This window comes from Hypanus sabinus, chromosome 2 (genome assembly GCF_030144855.1).
Source record: "Hypanus sabinus isolate sHypSab1 chromosome 2, sHypSab1.hap1, whole genome shotgun sequence".
NCBI classification, from domain to species: Eukaryota; Metazoa; Chordata; class Chondrichthyes; order Myliobatiformes; family Dasyatidae; genus Hypanus; species Hypanus sabinus.
The window spans coordinates 4,056,631-4,079,170 of record NC_082707.1 but is presented as its reverse complement, the minus strand read 5'-3'; the positions used below and the strand labels follow the sequence as shown (position 1 = coordinate 4,079,170).

General features: G+C 47.0%; 1 protein-coding gene across 1 annotated transcript in view; it reads left to right on the top strand.

Annotated features, from left to right (window-relative positions):
* Positions 1 to 22,540, top strand: part of LOC132406129 (claudin-1-like) — a 170,799-nt gene that overhangs the window by 79,711 nt on the left and 68,548 nt on the right. Inside the window, exon 2 of the mRNA XM_059991374.1 lies at positions 22,070 to 22,234. Within this exon, the coding sequence (XP_059847357.1) occupies positions 22,070 to 22,234 (165 nt within the window). The remainder of the gene's footprint in view (positions 1 to 22,069; positions 22,235 to 22,540) is intronic.

The following is a 22,540-nucleotide window of genomic DNA, read 5'->3' as shown; positions in this document are numbered from 1 at the left end:
CACACACACACACACAGACAGCTTATCCGACAGTAACGAGTGATAGACCATCACACACACACACAGACACCTTATTCTACAGTAACGAGTGATAGACCATCACACACACACAGACACCTTATCCGACAGTAACGAGTGATAGACCATCACACACACAGACACCTTATTCTACAGTAACGAGTGATAGACCATCACACACACAGAGACAACTTATCCGACAGTAACGAGTGATAGACCATCACACACACACACGTACACCTTATCCGACAGTAACGAGTGATAGACCGTCACACACACACAGACACCTTATCCGACAGTAACGAGTGATAGACCATCACACACACACACACACCTTATCCGACAGTAACGAGTGATAGACCATCACACACACAGACACCTTATCCGACAGTAACGAGTGATAGACCATCACACACACAGAGACACCTTATCCGACAGTAACGAGTGATAGACCATCACACACACAGAGACACCTTATCCGACAGTAACGAGTGATAGACCATCACACACACACAGACACCTTATTCTACAGTAACGAGTGATAGACCATCACACACACACACACACACACCTTATCCGACAGTAACGAGTGATAGACCATCACACACACACAGACACCTTATCCGACAGTAACGAGTGATAGACCGTCACACACACACAGACACCTTATTCTACAGTAACGAGTGATAGACCATCACACACACACACACACCTTATCCGACAGTAACGAGTGATAGACCATCACACACACACAGACACCTTATCCGACAGTAACGAGTGATAGACCATCACACACACACAGACACCTTATTCTACAGTAACGAGTGATAGACCATCACACACACAGAGACACCTTATCCGACAGTAACGAGTGATAGACCATCACACGCACACAGACACCTTATCCGACAGTAACTAGTGATAGACCGTCACCCACACAGACACCTTATCCGACAGTAACGAGTGATAGACCATCACACACACACACACAGACACCTTATCCGACAGTAACGAGTGATAGACCGTCACACACACACACAGACACCTTATCCGACAGTAACGAGTGATAGACCGTCACACACACACACACACCTTATCCGACAGTAACGAGTGATAGACCATCACACACACACAGACACCTTATCGGACAGTAACGAGTGATAGAATATCACACACACACACAGACACCTTATCCGACAGTAACGAGTGATAGACCGTCACACACACACACACACCTTATCCGACAGTAACGAGTGATAGACCATCACACACACACAGACACCTTATCCGACAGTAACGAGTGATAGACCATCACACACACAGACACACCTTATCCGACAGTAACGAGTGATAGACCATCACACACACACACACACACACCTTATCCGACAGTAACGAGTGATAGACCGTCACACACACACACAGACACCTTATCCGACAGTAACGAGTGATAGACCGTCACACACACACAGACACCTTATCCGACAGTAACGAGGGATAGACCGTCACACACAGAGAAACCTTATCGGACAGTAACGAGTGATAGACCGTCACACACACACACACAGAGACACCTTATCCGACAGTAACGAGTGATAAACCATCACACACAGAGACACCTTATCCGACAGTAACGAGTGATAGACCATCACACACACAGACACCTTATCCGACAGTAACGAGTGATAAACCATCACACACAGAGACACCTTATCCGACAGTAACGAGTGATAGACCATCACACACACACAGACACCTTATCCGACAGTAACGAGTGATAGACCGTCACACACAGAGACACCTTATCCGACAGTAACGAGTGATAGACCATCACACACACAGACACCTTATCCGACAGTAACGAGTGATAGACCATCACACACACACAGACACCTTATCCGACAGTAACGAGTGATAGACCATCACACACACACACAGACACCTTAACTGACAGTAACGAGTGATAGACCGTCACACACACACAGAGACACCTTATCCGACAGTAACGCGTGATAGACCATCACACACACACAGACACCTTATCCGACAGTAACGAGTGATAGACCATCACACACACAGACACCTTATCCGACAGTAACGAGTGATAGACCATCACACACACACACACACCTTATCCGACAGTAACGAGTGATAGACCATCACACACACACAGACACCTTATCCGACAGTAACGAGTGATAGACCATCACACACACACACACAGACACCTTATCCGACAGTAACGAGTGATAGACCATCACACACACACAGAGACACCTTATCCGACAGTAACGAGTGATAGACCATCACACACACAGAGACACCTTATCCGACAGTAACAAGTGATAAACCATCACACACAGAGACACCTTATCCGACAGTAACGAGTGATAGACCGTCACACACACAGACACACCTTATCCGACAGTAACGAGTGATAGACCGTCACACACACACACCTTATCCGACAGTAACGAGTGATAGACCATCACACACACAGACACCTTATCCGACAGTAACGAGTGATAGACCGTCACACACACACACAGACACCTTATCCGACAGTAACGAGTGATAGACCATCACACACACACAGAGACACCTTATCCGACAGTAACGAGTGATAGACCGTCACACACACACACACACCTTATCCGACAGTAACGAGTGATAGACCGTCACACACACACACACACCTTATCCGACAGTAACGAGTGATAGACCGTCACACACACACACACACCTTATCGGACAGTAACGAGTGATAGACCATCACACACACAGAGACACCTTATCGGACAGTAACGAGTGATAGACCATCACACACACAGAGACACCTTATCGGACAGTAACGAGTGATAGACCGTCACACACAGACACCTTATCCGACAGTAACGAGTGATAAACCATCACACACACAGACACCTTATCTGACAGTAACGAGTGATAGACCATCACACACACACACAGACACCTTATCCGACAGTAATGAGTGATAGACCATCACACACACACACACACCTTATCCGACAGTAACGAGTGATAGACCGTCACACACACACAGACACCTTATCCGACAGTAACGAGTGATAGACCATCACACACACACACACACCTTATCCGACAGTAACGAGTGATAGACCGTCACACACACACAGACACCTTATCCGACAGTAACGAGTGATAGACTGTCACACACACACACAGACACCTTATCCGACAGTAACGAGTGATAGACCATTACACACACACACAGAGACACCTTATCCGACAGTAACGAGTGATAGAACATCACACACACACAGGCACCTTATCCGATAACAACGAAAGGCAGGTAGTCGGCACTGAACGCTCACTTAGCCTCTGCATTTGCCTTGACGTTGTAATCGGCGAGTAACAGATGCTTTAATCGGCAAAATGGAGTCGAGCGTGTGCTCGTGCCCTTCCCTGAGCTACATCTCGCGTCTGCTCTTCTCGTGGAATGTTTTTGGAGAAAGCGGAGCGCTAGATCACTCCATAGATCTCCAAACTGTAAATCACAGGCTCTACCAACCCCAGAAACAGATTTAAAATAAAAAGATGTACAAGAAGTGAATTAAACAGTTTCTGTCAGGGTACGGTCCGGTCCGGAATCTGCATTCCGGGTCTCGATCCGGTCCGGGGGCTCCGGACTCCGTGTCCTGCAGTTGTTCCTTCCATCACCCGTGATCTCGTTGGGACCCTCCTGGTTCAAGGAGACACACCTGTAACTCATTGAGCTACAGGTGTTTATAAGGATCCTTGGGACTGGGACCAGGGGGTGGTTGTTTTGTTCTGTTTCCTGTTTCTCAGCCGGCTCCAAACTCTTCTCTGCATTCTGTTTTCCTGTCCGGGCTCAGATCTACCCCTCATCATGCTTCTCTGCCCTGTACCAGTACTGCCAGGTTGATCCTCTCCCCCCACCTTTCTTCCCATGTGCTTGTCCCGCTTCTGCGCTCATTTGTTTTGTTTGCACGGTCGCGCTGGTTGCCAGCCGTTCCCAATTTTCCCACTATCATGGCTGTTGTGTTGGTCACCCTGGACCTATGCCCGTTCCTATCCCTTGCCTCCGTCGGGCAGGCCCAACCGGTCTGCCGCTGCCCGGCGAGTGTTCTGCTCCCTCCTCCACTTCTACCCGAACCCTGGGATTGTGCCCCGCACCCGCCTGGGGGTCCGCATCGTGCCCAGGCCTCCAGTTTTTCCGCCTGGGAGGCGGTCCACCCAGGTAGGGCTCTCCGCCAGCCTATCTAGCCACCTAGACCTGCCCGCCTGCCTGAACCCCCGGAGCCTGTCTACCTGCCTGAACCCTGGGGGCCTGTCTACCTGAACTCGAACTCCGGGAGCCCGCTCTGCTCTGCCTGCCTGACACTCTATCGACCTGAACCCCAGCTCTACCCTTAAATGCCATGGCATCCCCATCCTGACCTCCCCCTAGTACCTCAGTGTCTGCGTCCTGCGTTTGGGTCCACCTGGCCGCGTTCCTGACAAGTTTCATAGAAAGTCCTCACCTGAGGAATCATTGTTCACCTGTGCCATCTTGACTGAAATGTCCATTTTACTCTCAGATCAATCTAACCCTTCTCTCCCATGGAGACTGACATTTTTCTTTCATCCATGTGCCTATCTAAAATTTCTGCAATGTATTTGCTTTTGTCACCGTCCCTAGCCGTGCATTCCACGCATTCACTATTCTGTTTACAAACGTCTACCTCTGGCATCACCCTCTTATTCTTCCCTCCAATCACCTTGAAACCTTGGCCCCGGCATTAGCTATTTCTGCCCTGCGAGGAAAAGTCTCTACTTCTAGTTATAGTAAGACATCAGAGCAGAATTAGGCCATTCGGTCCATTGTGTCTGTTCTGCCATTCCACTATGGCTGATTAATTATCCCTCTCAACCTCATTCTCCTACCTTCTCCACAAAACCTTGAACTCTAATTAATCAAGAAAATATCAACTTCTGCTTTAAATACACCCAATGACTTGTCCTACACAGCTCTCTGTGGCAATGAATTCCATAGATTCACTGCACTCTGGCCAAAAGAATATCCTCCTCATCTCTGTTCTAAAGGGACATCCCTCTGTTCTGAGTCTGTGCTTTTTGGTTCTCGACTCCCCCACTACAGGAAACATCCTCTTTACATCCACTCTTTCTTCGCCTTTCAATTTCCAGTAAGTTTCAATGAGAACCCCTCACCCATTCTGCTAAACTCCATTGAGTACAGGCCCAGAGTTATCAAACACTCCTCATTCCCAGGATCATTCTCCTGTGCACCCTCTCCAATGGCAGCACATCTTTTCTTAGATAAGGTTCCCAGAACAGCTCGCAATACTCTGTGTGGTCCTACCAATGGCCTATAGAGAGTTTGTGGTACATCCTTGTACTCCTATCAGCCTATACGATAAGAGTTTTATTAGTCAGCTTGTGCAAGGTGTGGAAGTCACAGTGTGGAGCTGTGTCCTGAGGTAACTAGTTCTCATGCACCACAGACACGTATCACAGTCTCATGGTCGTTGCTGCAGGCGGTTAATGTAATTTGCATTGGGCAATTAAATTCCAGGAAAATGAGCTGTGCTCTCATGACCTGCTCAATATTCCCCATGGGACAGAATTACATTCAGTAACACTGCATATCTTGTGAAATTTGTGTTTTGCAACAGCAGTACAATGAAATGCTTAATTTTTAAAATCTTAATTGCAGTAAAATATATACTCACTCACAATATCTGATGATAGAGGGGAGGAAGCTGAAACACTGTGTCTTCAGGCATCTGTACCTCCTCCTCGATGGTAGCAATGGGAAGAGGGTATGTCCTGGGTGATTAGGGTCTTTAATGACGGAAGCTGCCTTTTTGGGGCATCACCGTTTGAAGGTGTCCTCGATGCTGGGAAGCTGGTGCCCATGATGGAGCTGACTGAGTTTACAACTTTCTGCAGATTTTTCTGCTCCTGCACAGTGGCCCCTCCAGACCAGACAGTGTGGAGCCGGTTAGAATGCACATCCTCTGTCGTGATGACCCTTCGGTTGGAGGAGCACCACCTTGTATTCCGTTTGGGTGGCTTCCAAACTGATGGCATGAACATCAACTTCTCAAACTTCTGGTAATGCCCCTGCCCCACCACCATTTCCCATCCCAGTCTCCCTCTCTCACCTTACATCCTTGCCCGCTCATCGCCTCCCTCTGCAGCTCCTCCCCCTTTTTTCTTCCATGGCCTTCTGTCTCTTTCACCAACCAGCCTCCCAGCTCCTTACTTCATCCCTCCCCCTCCAGGTTTCACCCATCACCATCTCTCTCCGCTCCCCCCACCTTTTAAATCTGCTTCTCAGCCTTTTTTCTCAAGTCCTGCCGAAGGGTTTTGGCCCAAGACACAGGCTGTACTTTTTTCCATAGATGCTACCTGGCCTGCTGAGTTCCCCCAGCATTTTGTGTTTGTTGCTTGGATTTCCAGCATCTACAGATTTTCTCTAGTTTGTGAATGCTCTCCATTCTGTAGAAAATTGCAAGAGTCTTTGGTGATGTGCCAAACCTCCTCAAACCCCAATGAAAAATGGCCACTGTCATGCCTTCTTAGTGACTGCATCAGTGGATGCAGTAGGTGAGATACCCGGTCGGGGTGAAACGAGAGTTGCTCCTCTGCTTGGGATGATTGACTGGCAGATTCATTGGAGGATGTGAAAGGAGAGCAGGTTATCGTGTATCGTGTTCAGCTGATGTTAGTCAGTAACAAACCCCTTTTCAGGGCGCCTGGTATCCAGTCTGTTAATGTGTTGGTGCTCATTGTATTTGCAGAGGAAGTATAAGACCGGAATACGGTGAGGAAGCCTTGGACCAGAGGGCACCGCCTCAGAACAGAGGGACGTCCATTTAGAACAGAGATGAGGAATTTCTTTAGCCAGAGGGTGGTGAATCTGGAATTCACTGCCACAGACAGCTGTGGAGACCAAGTTAATGGGTATACTTAAAGTAGAGGTTGACAGGTTGACAGGCTGAAACCTGCTGTCCAGCCGCTCGGCGGCCCCAGTCCCGCGGCGCCCAGCTCGGCAGCAAGTAGCTGGACTCGGATTGGATGTTCCTGTAGTCCTGAGGATTCTCAGGCTGGAGATTAGTGGTTGTTTAACGCAAGTCAGTGCCACTTTGTAAGTTTTTTACAAAATTACACTATGGAAAATTACAAAACTACAATAGTGCGACATGCACAGGTGACAGTAACAGGGAGTAACACAGTCACTGATGTTCCTATCCCTATCTAGGATGACTCACAACATAGAGCAGTATGACACATTCCCTGGTCTAGGCACAGAAGCAGGCCATACAGCCCACAATGCTGTAGAGAACCAATTAAACTAGTAGTGAAATGGCCAACTTTCCATGCATTTGGGGAAGGCTGTTGAGGCTTTGGAGGGGGTGCAGTACAGGTTTGTCTGGATGCAACCAGCATGTGCAGTGACACCAGCTCATCCTTGCCTTGTTGGTTGTTAACAGGTCACTGTACACGTGATCAATAAATCTGAATCAGAACTTTTGAATGGGATAAGGGATCTTTGACATAACGTAGTGAAATCAGAGTTCCTGGACTTCGGAAGAAGTCAGTGTTCTGTATGAGAGGCTGGACAAACTCGAGTTGATTCCTCTGGAGGTGCGGAAGCTGAGGAAAGATCTGACCGAGGTTTGGAAGGAGTGTTGAAATGTCTAATACCAGAGGTTGTGCACTTAAGGTGAGAGGGGGTAATTTACAGGGAGATGTGAGGGGCAAGTTTCTTTACACAGGGTAGGGTGGGTGCCTGGAATTTGCTTCCTGGGGAGGTGGTAGAGGCAGAAACATTGGAGACTTTCAGGAGATGTTTAGATCGGCACATGAATGTGTGGAAAACGGAAGGATATGGACATTGTGTAGGCAGAAGAGATTAGTTTAATTGGCCATCTGATGATTAATTCAATTGGTTTGTTACAACACTTTGGGCCTATTCCTGTGCTGTATTCTATTTCTGCTGATGGCACTGTGTGTCTGTCCGAAGGTAGATTGATTGGGCAGTAATTAACCAGACCAGATCTGTCCTGCTTGTGAACAGGATGTACCTGGGCGGAGTTCCCCATCGGACAGGAGTGTGTGTGTCTGGGATCTCATCCTGCACATGCTCCTTTGTTAACTCCAACGTTCTGAGGGAGTTCCTGCTGTGTCGTGTAGTATCTCAAACTGCTTCAGGGTGGTTCTGTGGTGGTGTGGGGCCCAGGAGGAGGTGGAGCAGATAGGCATGGTCCAGGGGGGCACGCAGCTCCCCGCTCTGGACCCCGCCATCGCTGAGTCAGCCAGGTTCTGAAAGCCGCCCCTTCATCAGGACCAGTCTTCGGTTGCAGTGGATGGCCGTGGCTACCGGTGTCTCGTCTTGCCCTTTCTCTGCACAGGCACTGCAGAGCCACCTTCTGATCCCCCAGCCTGCCGGAGCTGACCCCACGGCCACGTCTCACCAGGATGTGTAGCCCGAGGGCTTAGCCCACCTGTCTGTGTACTGGGGTGTGGACACTATCTCAAGCCCCTTCCCATTGGCTTTTTAGTTACCCTAGACCATTCATGAAAAGAGGGGGTTGGGCCTCTGACTTTTGACCTGATCCAAAACAGTTTGACTTTTTTGTCTTGAACACACTGGGTGGCTGAGGTTGTGAGATCAGGACTTCTGTAGAGATATCATCCTACAGTATCTCTGTCCTCAGCAGCTGAGCCAAACCTTCAGGCACTCCAGTCGGGGGACATACCACCCCTACTCCAGTCGATAGGGGTGGGGTAACCACCGCTTCTCCATGGCCTTGTCAGAAACTGGTCCTCTTGATGTTTCATCCCTTTCATCTAGAGGAAAGGCAGGTCCAGTCTGATTTTAAATGGAATAGCCTACAAAATGTCTCTAATGGGTAAAGCCCTCCCCACCACTGAGCACATCTACATGGAGAGCTAGCACAGGAAAGCAGCATCCTCCATCAGGAATCCCACCACCCAGGCCATGCTCTCTCATCACTACTGCCGTCAGAGTGAAGGTACAGGAGCCTCGGGTCTCACTTCACCAGGATCAGGAATAGTTATTACCCCTCAACCATCAGGCTCCTGAACCAGAGGGCTAACTGGACAATTGGATTTCAATTCCCACCGCTGTCTATAATGAGTCTGTACGTTCCTCCTGTGACTGCGTGATTCCTCCAGGTGCTCAGTTCGGACATCCCACCCTGCAAAAACTCATTTCAGGGAGGTAGCACCACCACCCCTGCCCCCAGCAACTCCATATCTCACCCCCCTCCCTGGTCGACCTCCAAGGGTGAATGTATACAGGACATTTGATTATGAAAGAATACAACAATTTATTTGATCACATATTGAAACTATTTACAGACACGTCGTTCAAGGTTAGTTGAGACATAATCCAGGACTTCCAAGTGGAGCTGTTCTCTTGAATCTGTCTTGATCACATTCGGAAATCTCTTTGTCAAATCAAAATCTGCTCTGGATTCACCTCGTCCTGGTTCTCTGGTTTGACCACTGACAGATTTCTCAAGATTTGATCTGTTATTGGGAACTTCTCCAAGGTTCTTTGAAAGCTCCTGATATAGAATGTTCTGGCATCTTTGAAGAAATGCTTTGTCTTGTCAGTGGGGGATCTCTTGTGCTTCCTCACTGAGCAACTGCCTCCTTGCCAGGTGCCCAGTAAAAAGCTCCTCGTCTGGGCGGTGAGTTTCAGGGTTGCTCCCATCGATCGCCTGAACGTTCTGTTCTCTCGATACCTCTGGCTCAATAAATCTGCTTGCTCTGTCATGCAGGAGTTCTGCTACACTCCCATCCAGCTTGAAGATGATAAGTGCCTTGTTTTGAAAAACCAAATTGAATTTGTCAAAACATTGTGTGACATTATGGAGAAAGTGTGTGTATATTTTCATTTGGGGGTCTTTCAGCCTCTTCTGAATAGGAGATGACTTCTGATTCTCACTCTTTGACTCAACATATGAAATAAGGGCTGGCTACTGGTGGAGCAGATGGTCCAGACCTCTTTCTAAAGAAAGCCAGCGTGCAGGACAGTGCTTTTTTGCTCTCTGCTGGGCAACATTGCTGAACTCTTGAGACTGTTTTAGGCAGGGGTGCACTTTAGTGTAGCCTGGGGTGAAGTATGTTCTATATTTTCTTTTTTTAGAATACTCTGCCATGGCGCTGCAGGACACTAAACTGAACTGATGGACAATGAAAGGGAGAGAGAGGTCGACTGTAAAGCCCGCCCATGGAGAAAACTGATAGGTCTACTTAGCACAAAGAGACCAATCAGGATGCTCCCTCTGTTACTCTCTCGCTATGTCTATCACTCTCCCCCTCCCCCTCACGCTCACTCGCTCTCAAAAAAAAATCAATTTCCAGGATATTGTCCAGGCAGTCCTTGGGTTATGAACGAGTTCTGTTCCTGAGTCCGTCTTTAAGTCAGATTTGTACACAAGTCAGAACAAGTACATCCGGTATTAATTAGCATCAGTTAGTCAAACGTTTGTCTTAGTATATAGTATATATTACCTTTCTATGCATATAAAACAATTAAGAAAAGTATGTATTCCAGCTGCAGGTGTCGGGGGATGATGCGGGTTTTATTGTCCTGTGCTGCGTTGCCGGCCAATTTAAGGATTTTGGCCATCAGATACTCGAGCACATAATCTCTGGATTACTACCAGTGCCATGTGCTAGTCAGAGTAGAAATAGGAGGATATTTCAGTTGAATACGTGGCTTGAAAAATGGTGCAAGGGGGAGGGATTCAAATTTCTGGGGCATTGGAACCAGTTCTGGGGGAGGTGGGACCGGTACAAACAGGACGGTCTGCACCTGGGCTGGACTGGAACCAATGTCCTAGGGGGAGCGTTTGCTACTGCTGTTCAGAAGGGTTTAAACTAATGTGGCAGGGGGATGGGAACAAATGCAGAGAGACGGGTGTAAACTGAGGGTAGAAGCAAAAATTAGTAAGGTGAAAAGTAAAAGTGACAGGCAAGCAAATCCAGGGCAAAAAGCAAAAAGAGCCACTTTTCAACATAATTGTATAAGGGCTAAGAGTGTTGTAAAAACAAGCCTGAAGGCTTTGTGTGTCAATGCGAGGAGCATTCGTAACAAGGTGGATGAATTGAATGTGCAGATAGTTATTAATGAATATGATATAGTTGGGATCACAGAGACATGGCTCCAGGGTGACCAAGGATGGGAGCTCAACATCCAGGGTATTCAATATTCAGGAGGGATAGACAGGAAAGAAAAGGAGGTGGGGTAGCATTGCTGGTTAGAGAGGAGATTAACGCAATAGAAAGGAAGGACATTATCCTGGAGGATGTGGAATTGATATGGGTAGAGCTGCATAACACTAAGGGGCAGAAAACGCTGGTGGGAGTTTTGTACAGGCCATCTAACAGTAGTAGTGAGGTTGGGGATGGCATTAAACAGGAAATTAGAAATGCGTGCAAAAAAGGAACAGTAGTTATAAAGGGTGACTTCAATCTACATATAGATTGGATGAACCAAATTGGTAAGGGTGCTGAGGAAGAGGATTTCTTGGAATGTATGTGGGATGGTTTTCTGAACCAACATGTCGAGGAACCAACTAGAGAGCAGGCCATTCTAGATTGGGTATTGAGCAATGAGGAAGGGTTAGTTAGCAATCTTGTTGTGCGAGGTCCCTTGGGTAAGAATGACCATAATATGGTGGAATTCTTCATTAAGATGGAGAGTGGCATAGATAATTCAGAAACAAAGGTTCTGAACTTAAAGAAGGGTAACTTTGAAGGTATGAGACGTGAATTAGCTAAGATAGACTGGCAAATGATACTTAAAGGGTTGACGGTGGACATGCAATGGCAAGCATTTAAAGATCGCATGGATGAACTACAACAATTGTTCATCCCAGTTTGGCAAAAGAATAAACCAGGGAAGGAAGTGCACGCATGGCTGACAAGGGAAATTAGGGATAGTATCAAGTCCAAAGAAGAAACATATAAATTAGCAAAAAAAAGCAGCGCACCTGAGGACTGGGAGAAATTCAGAGACCAGCAGAGGAGGACAAAGGGCTTAATTAGGAAAGGGAAAAAAGATTATGAGAGAAAGCTGGCAGGGAACATAAAAACTGACTGTAAAAACTCTTATAGATACATGAAAATAAAAAGATTGGTCAAGACAAATCTTAGGTCCTTTACAGTCAGAAACAGGTGAATTGATCATAGGGAACAAAGACATGGCAGACCAATTGAATAACTACTTTGGTTCTGTCTTCACTAAGGAGGACATAAATAATCTTCAGAAAATAGTAAGGGACCGAGGGTCTAGTGAGATGGAGGAACTGAGGGAAATGCATGTTAGTAGGGAAGTGGTGTTAGGTAAATTGAAGGGATTAAAGGCAGATAAATCCCCAGGGCCAGATGGTCTGCATCCCAGAGTGCTTAAGGAAGTAGCCCAAGAAATAGTGGATGCATTAGTGATAATTTTCAAAACTCCTTAGATTCTCGATCAGTTCCTGAGGATTGGAGGGTGGCTAATGTAACCCCACTTTAAAAAGGAGGGAGAGAGAAACTGGGGAATTATAGACCGGTTAGTCTGACATTGGTGGTGGGGAAAATGCTAGAGTCTGTTACCAAAGATGTGATAACAGCACATTTGGACAGAGGTGAAATCATCGGACAAAGTCAGCATGGATTTGTGAAAGGAAAATCATGTCTGACGAATCTTAAGAATTTTTTGAAGATGTAACTAGTAGAGTGGATAGGGGAGACCCAGTGGATGTGGTAGATTTAGATTTTCAAAAGGCTTTTGACAAGGTCCCACACAGGAGATTAGTTTGCAAACTTAAAGCACACGGTATTGGGGGTACGGTATTGATGTGGATAGAGAATTGGTTGGCAGACAGGAAGCAAAGAGTGGGAGTAAACGAAACCTTTTCAGAATGGCAGGCAGTGACTAGTGGGGTACCGCAAGGCTCAGTGCTGGGACCCCAGTTGTTTACAATATATATTAATGATTTAGACGAGGGAATTAAATGCAGCATCTCCAAGTTTGCGGATGACACGAAGCTGGGCGGCAGTGTTAGCTGTGAGGAGGATGCTAAGAGGATGCAGGATGACTTGGATAGGTTAGGTGAGGGGCAAATCATGGCAGATGCAATTTAATGTGGATAAATGTGAGGTTATCCACTTTGGTTGCAAGAACAGGAAAACAGATTATTACCTGAATGGTGGCCAATTAGGAAAAGGGGAGATGCAACGAGACCTGGGTGTCATTGTACACCAGTCATTGAAGGTGGGCATGCAGGTATAGCAGGCGGTGAAAAAGGAAAATGGTATGTTGGCATTCATAGCAAAAGGATTTGAGTACAGGAGCAGGGAGGTTCTACTGCAGTTGTACAAGGCCTTGGTGAGACCACACCTAGAATATTGGGTGCAGTTTTGGTCCCTAATCTGAGGAAAGACATTCTTGCCATAGAGGGAGTACAGAGAAGGTTCACCAGATAGATTCCTGGGATGGCAGGACTTTCATATGAAGAAAGACTGGATCGACTAGGCTTATACTCACTGGAATTTAGAAGATTGAGGTGGGATCTTATTGAAATGTATAAAATTCTAAAAGGATTGGACAGGCTAGATGCAGGAAGATTGTTTCCGATGTTGGGGAAGTCCAGAATGAGGGGTCACAGTTTAAGGATAAAGGGGAAGCCTTTTAGGACCGAGATGAGGAAAAACTTCTTCACACAGAGAGTGGGGAATCTGCGGAATTCTCTGCCACAGGAAACAGTTGAGGCCGGTTCATTGGCTATATTTAAGAGGAAGTTAGATATGGCCCTTGTGGCTAAAGGTTTCAGGGGGTATGGAGAGAAAGCAGGTACAGGATTCTGAGTTGGATGATCAGCCATGATCATACTGAATGGCGGTGCTCCTGCACCTATTTTCTATGTTTCTAAACAACACATCTCAGTAAGTTTTGATGGTTTGATGTCCATGTGACCACAAATCTTTAAGGGTGAGCAGAGGCTGTATCACTTGGTCGAGGGCTATCTCACCAAGATTGGGTGGCTCTGTGTTTTTGTGAATGTGGTGTTGAATCCCCCATTCTTCCACCCCACACCCCTATTCTATGCTGGAGGTGATATCATTGAATCCTATCAAATATTGAAAGACCAAAGTAGAAGTGGATATAGAGAGGACATTTCTTATAGTGGGGAAGCCAAGGACTAGAGGGAAGAGCCTCAGAACTGAGGGATGTCCATTTACAGCAGATATGAGGAGCAATTTCTTTAGCCAGAGGCTGGTGAATCTGTGTGGCTGTGGACACCAAGCCTTTGGGTAGATTTACAGTAGAGGTTGACCAATTCTTGAATAGGCAGAGCATCATAGATTGCAGAGAGAAGGTAGGAGAATGGGGTTGAGAGGGACAATAAGTCAGCCATGATGGAATAGTGGGGCAGACTTGATGGGCCAAATGGCCTAATTCTACTCCTATGTCTTGAGGTCTCAGAATGCAGCAAATGGGATGGAGGTTGGCACAGAACAAAAATATTTCTGCCATGTCTGTCCTGACATGTCTCAGTGATGTAACTCCCTACCAGAATGTGTTCAGTCCTGGCCGGTGTCTGGGCACGTTGGGAACATTGTCTGTAATTGTTATATGGTTATTACCTGCTTGGATACAAGGAATGGGGCAGGGTCAGAATCACAAGTCAGGTTTGGTATCACTCGCATATGTCATGAAGTATGTTGTTTTGTAGCAGCCGTACTATGCAATACATTATAAGATATTTTTTAAATCGTGCAAAAAGAGTAAAGGAAGGAAAATATATCTATAGTGGATTCCAATTAATTGGGCCATTGGTTAATCAGGACAGGCACTAATTTGGGAAAACTGTTAAAGGACAAAAACTAATTGAGAAAATAGCCAGTATTCCCTTCGTTTATTCCAGAGAGTGATATGCTGTATTAAAGACGAGGAAATCTGCAAATGCTAGAAATCAGAGCAACACACACAAAATGCTGGAGGAACTCAGCAGGTCAGGCAGCATCTGTGGAGGGAAATGAGTAAACAGTCGACATTTTAGGCCGAGTCCCTTCATTCGGACTGGAAAGGAAAGGGGAAAACTCCAGAATAAAAAGGTGGGAAAGGAAGTCAAGCTGGTAGGTGACAGGTGAAGCCGAGCGGGAGGGGAAGATAAAGGGCTGGAGAGGGCGGAATCTGATAGGAGGAGAGAAAGGAAGGAGAGGAGACCAGGGCAAGCTGACAGGCGCTATTCGTGCCATCAGGTTGGAGGCTACCCAGCTGGAATATAAGGTGTTGCTTGTCCACCCTGAGAATTGGCTCATGGTGGCACACGGACAGGATAGGAATTATAATGCTTGGCCACTGGACGGAATGAGCAGAGGTGTTTTATGAAGTGGTCCTCTGGTAATGACATGTCACACACACAATGCCGGAGGAACTCAACAGGTCAAACACAAAATGCTGGATCTTCCAAAAAGCAGAAGCTCCTGTGGCCAGGCATTCTAATTCTGGTTCCCTTTCCCCGAAAGTTGTGGACATGCTATGTTGGCACTGCTGTATGTAGTGACACTTGAGGGTAAATTCAACGGGGCAAGTTTTTTTTTTACACAGGGAGTGGCAGGTGCTTGGAATACATTGCACGGGGTAAAGGCAGAGGAAGACAGATTAAGGATGGTTAAGAGGTGTTTAGATATTCACATGAATGAGGAAACTAGAAGGTTGTGGGCATTGTGCAGGCAGAAGGGATTAGTTTAGTTGGCCGTTTGATTACTAAATGAATTGGTTCGGTACAATGTTGTGGGCTAAAGAGCCAGTTCTTGTTCTGTACTGTTCTACGTTCGAAAGCTGGGGCTTTCCACTGCTGTGTCTGATGTGTTCACCACATTCCCAAAGAAGGGAGTCCTAGAGGGGTTAAGTTGCTAATGCAAGATTTGACTTGAGTTTATGACTTTTAAATCATCAGTGAGTGCAAGTTAGAACAGAGCATTCTACGTCACTGGTGATTAATAGTGAGTGTACTGGGCTGGCCTGCTTTCGGTGCTGGCTGTGATGACAGTTTGCTCAGAAACAATGGACAGGAAGGAGAGGGTAGCCTCTCCAAGGCAGTTGGCTAAGATGGTAATCACTTGTGCGACATCTGTGTCTGAAGCTTGTGTGACTCAGAGCCAGCACGTAACTTCATTTCCCACTCCCACCACTGTGTTCAGTTCCTCACTGAAAGGAGGGTTACCTGCTGAGGGGGAATTGTCAGTTGCTGAAGTTAATGCCCTCAAGATTGTTGATCATTTCCAGTACACAAGTGTAAAGGAGAACAAAATAATTGTTACTCCAGATCCAATTATTTCAATTCAGTTCAAGGAGAGTGCGATGGCTTGGGCCCCTCTCCTCCGGTGGCTGAAAAGCAAGTGACCCTGCAGCTTGAGACTCCAATCCACTGAGTACCGCTAAAGATCTGCAGCCAGCCACGACAGAGCTCATCCTCTGACGAGTGAAACTCTGAGCGGGCAGCACTGACTCTGTTGTGGACACAGTGCCCACCACCCACCCCCCCCCCCCACACACCGCTTCATCCCCTCTCCCCGCCGGCTGCAAACAGGCCACACTATGGCTTCAGGCCTAGTCCTGCCTACGACCGAGGGCCAGGCCCCTCCATCCCCCACTGTTCGCATCCAATACATCAGCGTGGAGGCTGGGTTAGTGGGTGAAGGTCTTACTGCTTGGGGAAAGTTAACTATTTTTCACTCTGGTGCTCCTGGTCTGGATGCTACGTAGCCTCCTCCCTGATGGGAGTGGGACAAACTGTCCATGAGCAGGGTGGGTGGGATCCTTCATGATGTTCTGGCCCTTTCTGTAAATGTCCTTACGGTGGGTAGGCTGGGACCAGTGATGTGCTGGGCAGTTTTGACTACCCGTTGTAGAACCTGTTCAATTTTCCCAGAGTTCTCATTTTTCCCTACCTCTTCATACCTCCAACTCTGTCCACTTAAACACAGTGCTCCCAACACACTTGACAGCTTCATCCAACCTGTTGCCACCTGCTCCCCTTCCACCCTCCACTGCCTTAACACTGTCTCCAAACTAAGGCCAAGACCTCTCTGCACGAGTAGCAATTTCACCACAAATTGGTAATTTGACCCCCTCCCTCTTCTCTCTTTACCCACTCTCCATTATGAATCCCCTCTTGCCTACATTCCTCCTAGCCTGGTCTCACCTATCTCCTGCCTCCCTCTCCCCCAATCTACCTTCTTGTTCTGGTATCTACCCCTTCCTTTCCAATTCTGATGAAGGATTTTGGCCAAAAACATTGACTGTTCATTCCTCTTCATTGATGCTTCCTGATGGGCTGAGTTCCTCCGGCATTTTGTGTGTGTTACTGAGGACCTCAGCTACTCAATGGGTTAGAGACATGGAGCACTACAGTACAGAAACAAACCCTTCAGCCCTTCTCGTCTGTGCTGAGCTATTAATCTGCCCAGCCCCATTGACCCACACCTGGACCACAGCCCTCCATACCCCTCCCATCCATGTACCTATCTGAACTTCTCTCAAATGTTGAAATCGAACCCACATCCACCACTTCAGCTGGCCTCCCATTCCACACCCTGACCACCCTCTGAGTGAAGAAGTTCCCTCTTACACCATTTCCTCAAAACTGACCTCCACAACCTCCAGAGTTGCTCTCCCGCCTACCTTCTACCTTATCCCCAACACCCACAGGCAAATTTGTCTAGCGGGGACTGCGGTCCCAGCCCATGTCTGCCCCACCCAACATATTTCCTCCTACTGCCATCCCATCCCTCCCCTGGACCTGCCCCCTTTTTGCATCCTTGACTCCTCTGATACTCCCCACCACTTTGACAAGTTCCAGCTTCCAGCCATGGTAGAGTAACAGCTAGCACGATGCTCTTACAGTTTGGAGTATGGGACTTTGGAGTTCAATTCTGACGTCTCCATGGAATGTGTGGGTTTCCTCCCACAGTCCAAAGACCTACTGGTCAGTAGGTTAATTGGTCATTGTAAATGTGCCTGTAATGAGGCGATGTTAATTCAGCGGTTTCTGGCCAATGCAGCTTGATGCATTGGAAGAGCCTGTTCCACTCGAGTCTCAATAAATCAGAGAACACACAGCACAGTATAGGCCCTTCAGTCCATCATGTGGTGTCAACCCTTTAACCTACTCCATGATCAATCTAACCCCTCCCTTCCACATTGTCCTCCATTTTTCTATCATCCATGTGCCAATCTAAGGGTCCCTTAAATGGCCCTAATGTATCTGTCTCAGCCACCAGCTCTGTCAGCACATTTCATGCACCTACCACTCACTGAGGGGAGGGGGAAAGAGAAAAACCCCTTTATATCCCCCTCCATACTTTCTACCAATTAGATTAAAATTATGCCCTCTAGTATTGGCCATCTCTGGCCTGGGAAAAGATCTCTAGCTGTCCCCTCTATCTGTGCCTTTTATCATCATGTACACCTCTATCAAGTCACCTCATCTCCTTCACTCCAAAGAGAGGAGCCCTAGCTCGCCCACTCTATCCTTACAAGCCAGGCTACATCCTGGTAAATCTCCACATCATCTCTAATCCTTCTTATAACGAGCTGACCAGAACTGAACATAATCGTCAATTTGGTCTAACCAGAGATTTCTAGACCTGCAGCATTATCTCCTGGCTCATGAACACAATCCCCCTATGAAGGCTGAAAGAACCCGTGCATCTTTGGAATGTGGGAGGAAACCTGAGGACATGGGTGTCATGGTAGCATAACGGACCTCCGATGCTATTACAATCACAGTAACTCTCATACTGCTATTGTGACACTGTCATTTCTTTTGGGATCAATAAAGTGTCTATCTACAGCTCGGGGTGTCCTGGATTTTGGAATTCAATCTCGGCATCCTCTGCCTGTGGAACATGTGTGTTGCTGTACCCCGATCACTAGCACTGAAAAGTGTGAACCACTCACTACCAGGCCATCCCATATTTAAGCTACAACCACCAACACCACTCCTAGCATCATGAATGGGCAATGAACACCAGCTCACTCTTTTTTGCACTACTTAATTTAAATGTTTAATATATATTTCTCATTGCATGTTGTAGTTTTTTAATTATATTGTATAGCTGCTGCAAACCACAAATTCCATTACTTAGTCAATGGTACTAAACATGATTCTGATCTGTCTAGTCCTGTACCCACCTCTACACCGGTCCAATTGGCCCACATCCTTCTATACTCAAGCCATCGCATGCCTGTCTAGACCTGTACCCACCTCTACACCAGTCCGATTGGCCCACATCCTTCTATACCCACGTCATCGCATGCCTGTCTGGACCTGTACCCACCTCTACACCAGTCCGATTGGCCCACATCCTTCTATACCCACGTCATCGCATGCCTGTCTAGAAGCCTCAAATGCTGTGATTTTATCGGACTCCTCCAGCTCCTCTGACACTGTCTAATTATCAATCACTATATGTGGCTGTATTTTTTAAAAAATCACTTTCCACAAACCCTCTTGGAAACGCCTTCACTCTGCTCTATAGATGCGTAGCGGAGAGTGTATTGACTGACTGCACCATTGCCTGGTATGGGAACACCAATGCCTTTTGAACTGAAGGTAGTGGGTTCGGCTCAGTATGTCATTGGGAAAGACATCCCAACTGTGGGGCACATCTACATGAAATGGTGTTGTGGGAAAGCACCATCAGTCAGCTGATTGTGGACTTCAGGAAGGGTAAGATGAAGGAATGCATACCACTCCTCACAGAGGGATCAGAAGTGGAGAGAGTGAGCAGTTTCAAGTTCCTGGGTGTCAAGATCTCTTGAGGATCTAACCTGGTCCCAACATAGCGATGCAGTTATAAAAAAGGAAAGACAGGGGCTATATTTCATTAAGAGTTTGAAGGGATTTGGTTTGTCACCTAAAATGCTCAAACTTCTTAGATTTGCCAAGGAGAGCAATCTGACAGGCTGCATCACTGTCAGGTATGGGATGGTGGTGGGGGCTACTGCACAGGACAGAAAGAAGCTGCAGAAAGTTGTAAAATTAATCAGCTCCATTTTGGGTACTAGCCTAATATCCAAGACATCTTGAAGGAGTGAGAAAGGTGGCGGCCATTATTAAGGACCTCCAGCACCCAGCACATACTCTCTTCTCATTGTTAATGTCTGGGAGGGGGTACAGAAGCCTGAGGGCACACTCTCAGCACTTCAGGAACAGTTTCTTCCCCTCTGCCATAAAATTTCTAAATGGACATTGAACCCATGAACTCTACCTCACTTTTTTAATATATATTATTTCTGTTTTGCAGTATTTTTAAACTAATGTACACACACACACACACACACACACATTATTTTTCTTTCTATATCATCGTGTAGTGCATTGTACATGCCGCTGCTATGTTAACAAATTTTATGACACGAGCTGGTAATTATAAACCTGATTTTGATTCTGATTTTAATTTAATCCCAGCAAGTGCAAGGCGATGCTGTCTGGGAAATCGGTAAGGGTAGATTCAGGATTGGTTCGTGCCCTTTCCAGTGCAGAAGTGATGCAGCACAAAGCAGCTTGACAGGAAAACCAACACCAAGGCCGTTTACAAGGGGATGAGCAGACTCTGTTTTCGAAAGAAGCTGAGATCCTTCAATGTGTGCGACAGGATGTTGGAGATCTTTCGCCAGTCCGTTGTAGTGAGTGCAGTCTCCTTTGCGGCTTTGTGTTGGAGAAGCAGCATCGGTGCTGTGATGCAAGAAGACTAAATAAGACTCATCAGAAAGGCTGGATCTGTGTTTGGCTACAACCTGGACTCCTGAGTTTGTGATGGAGAGGAGGTCATGAAACAAACTGTCATCCATTATGGACAACCAAGCACATCCTCTCCATACCGACTGAATAAGCAGCGAAGCACCTTTTCGAAAAACTCATTCAGCTCCACTGTCACAAGGATCATTATAGGAAATCTTTCCTACCAGATGCATAAGCATATACAACAGTTCATCTCTGAGCAATAGGAGAACACACATTGTCTGTTTTATTATTTCATACAGTATTATTGCACACTAGTACACTATTATTGTTTGTATTCTATGCACATTATTGTTAGTTAAGTCTGCACACTGCAAAGTGTGTTTCTAAATGGTGCTGCTGTAACAAAAGAATTTCCCACCCTGAATCAATAAGGCACTTATTATTAAAAACCCAATAAGATAAAGAACACAATAATAAAAAACACAATAAGTATAAATACATAAGATAGTTGATATACATAGATTGATCGTATGTCCATGACACTAGGCACAGGAGTGGCTGTACATAAGGTGACTGACAGGAAATGATAAAGTAGTGGAGATTGGGCTGGGTTAGTGGGTGGAGGAGTTGATCAGCCATACTGCTTGGGAAAGTAGCTGTTTTTGAGTCTGGTGGTCCTGGTGCGCCATCGGTCAATTTGACAATGTGATTCCTCAGATGATTGGCCATGCAGTGCCGCACCAGCGGGGAGTACAGCTGCGGGCTCAGCGCGGAGCCCTGGGGCAGCCGAGTTGAGGATGATGGGGAGGGAGGAGTGGTTGTCCATCCTGACTATCTGAGGTCTGTTTGTTAGGAAGTCCAACACATAGTGGCATAGTAAGGCCCATCATGGTCAGTGGGGGGGGGGGGTTAAGATCAAAGATTTACTTCTCCTGGATCAGCTGCCAGCCATATCTGCCTGAAGTGATTGGTTTTAAGGCACCCACAACCCAACTTTACCCCATCTCCGGTCAGTAGAAGCCGTTCCACTGGGCTCAGTAGCTAAACCACGTGTGAAGGGCAGGAGCTGGACTTGGTTGTCAGAGGCTATTTGAGACCCACACCATTGGGATCATTTAATAGATAGTGGGAGCTGAACCCCACTACCACCCCAGCGTGTGAGAACTTTAAGGAACTGACAAATCTAATACCATACGATGTGGCATATCGGGCTCTCCTGGATGTGATTCTCACCACGTGCCCCTGTCCTTTCACAGGAACCCTGCAGGCCACGCGGGCACTCATGGTGATCAGTATCCTGCTGGGAGCCATGGCGATCCTTGCCTCATGTGTGGGAATGAAATGCACGACCTGCCTTGCGGATGACGAAGGAAAGAAGGCGAAAGTGGCAGGCACTGGCGGTATCCTCTTCATCCTCTCAGGTACGCGGAAGGGATAGAGCAGGCCCAGTACGAACTCAGAACAGGCCCTTTGGCTGACTGTATTGTGCTGACCTCTGAACCTATTCCAACTTCAATTTAACCCCTCTCTCTCACATAGCTACCATTTCTCTTTCATCCTCGTGCCTAGCAATCTCTTAAATATCTCTAATGTATCTGCCTCTACCACCATTCCTGGCCGAATTCCAAACACTCACCCCCAGACCCGCTTCTTCTTTTCCCCACTCTGGCCTCTGACCTTCTTTCCTCCCCCACTTCCCTTTCTCCTATGGTTCACTCTCCTATCAG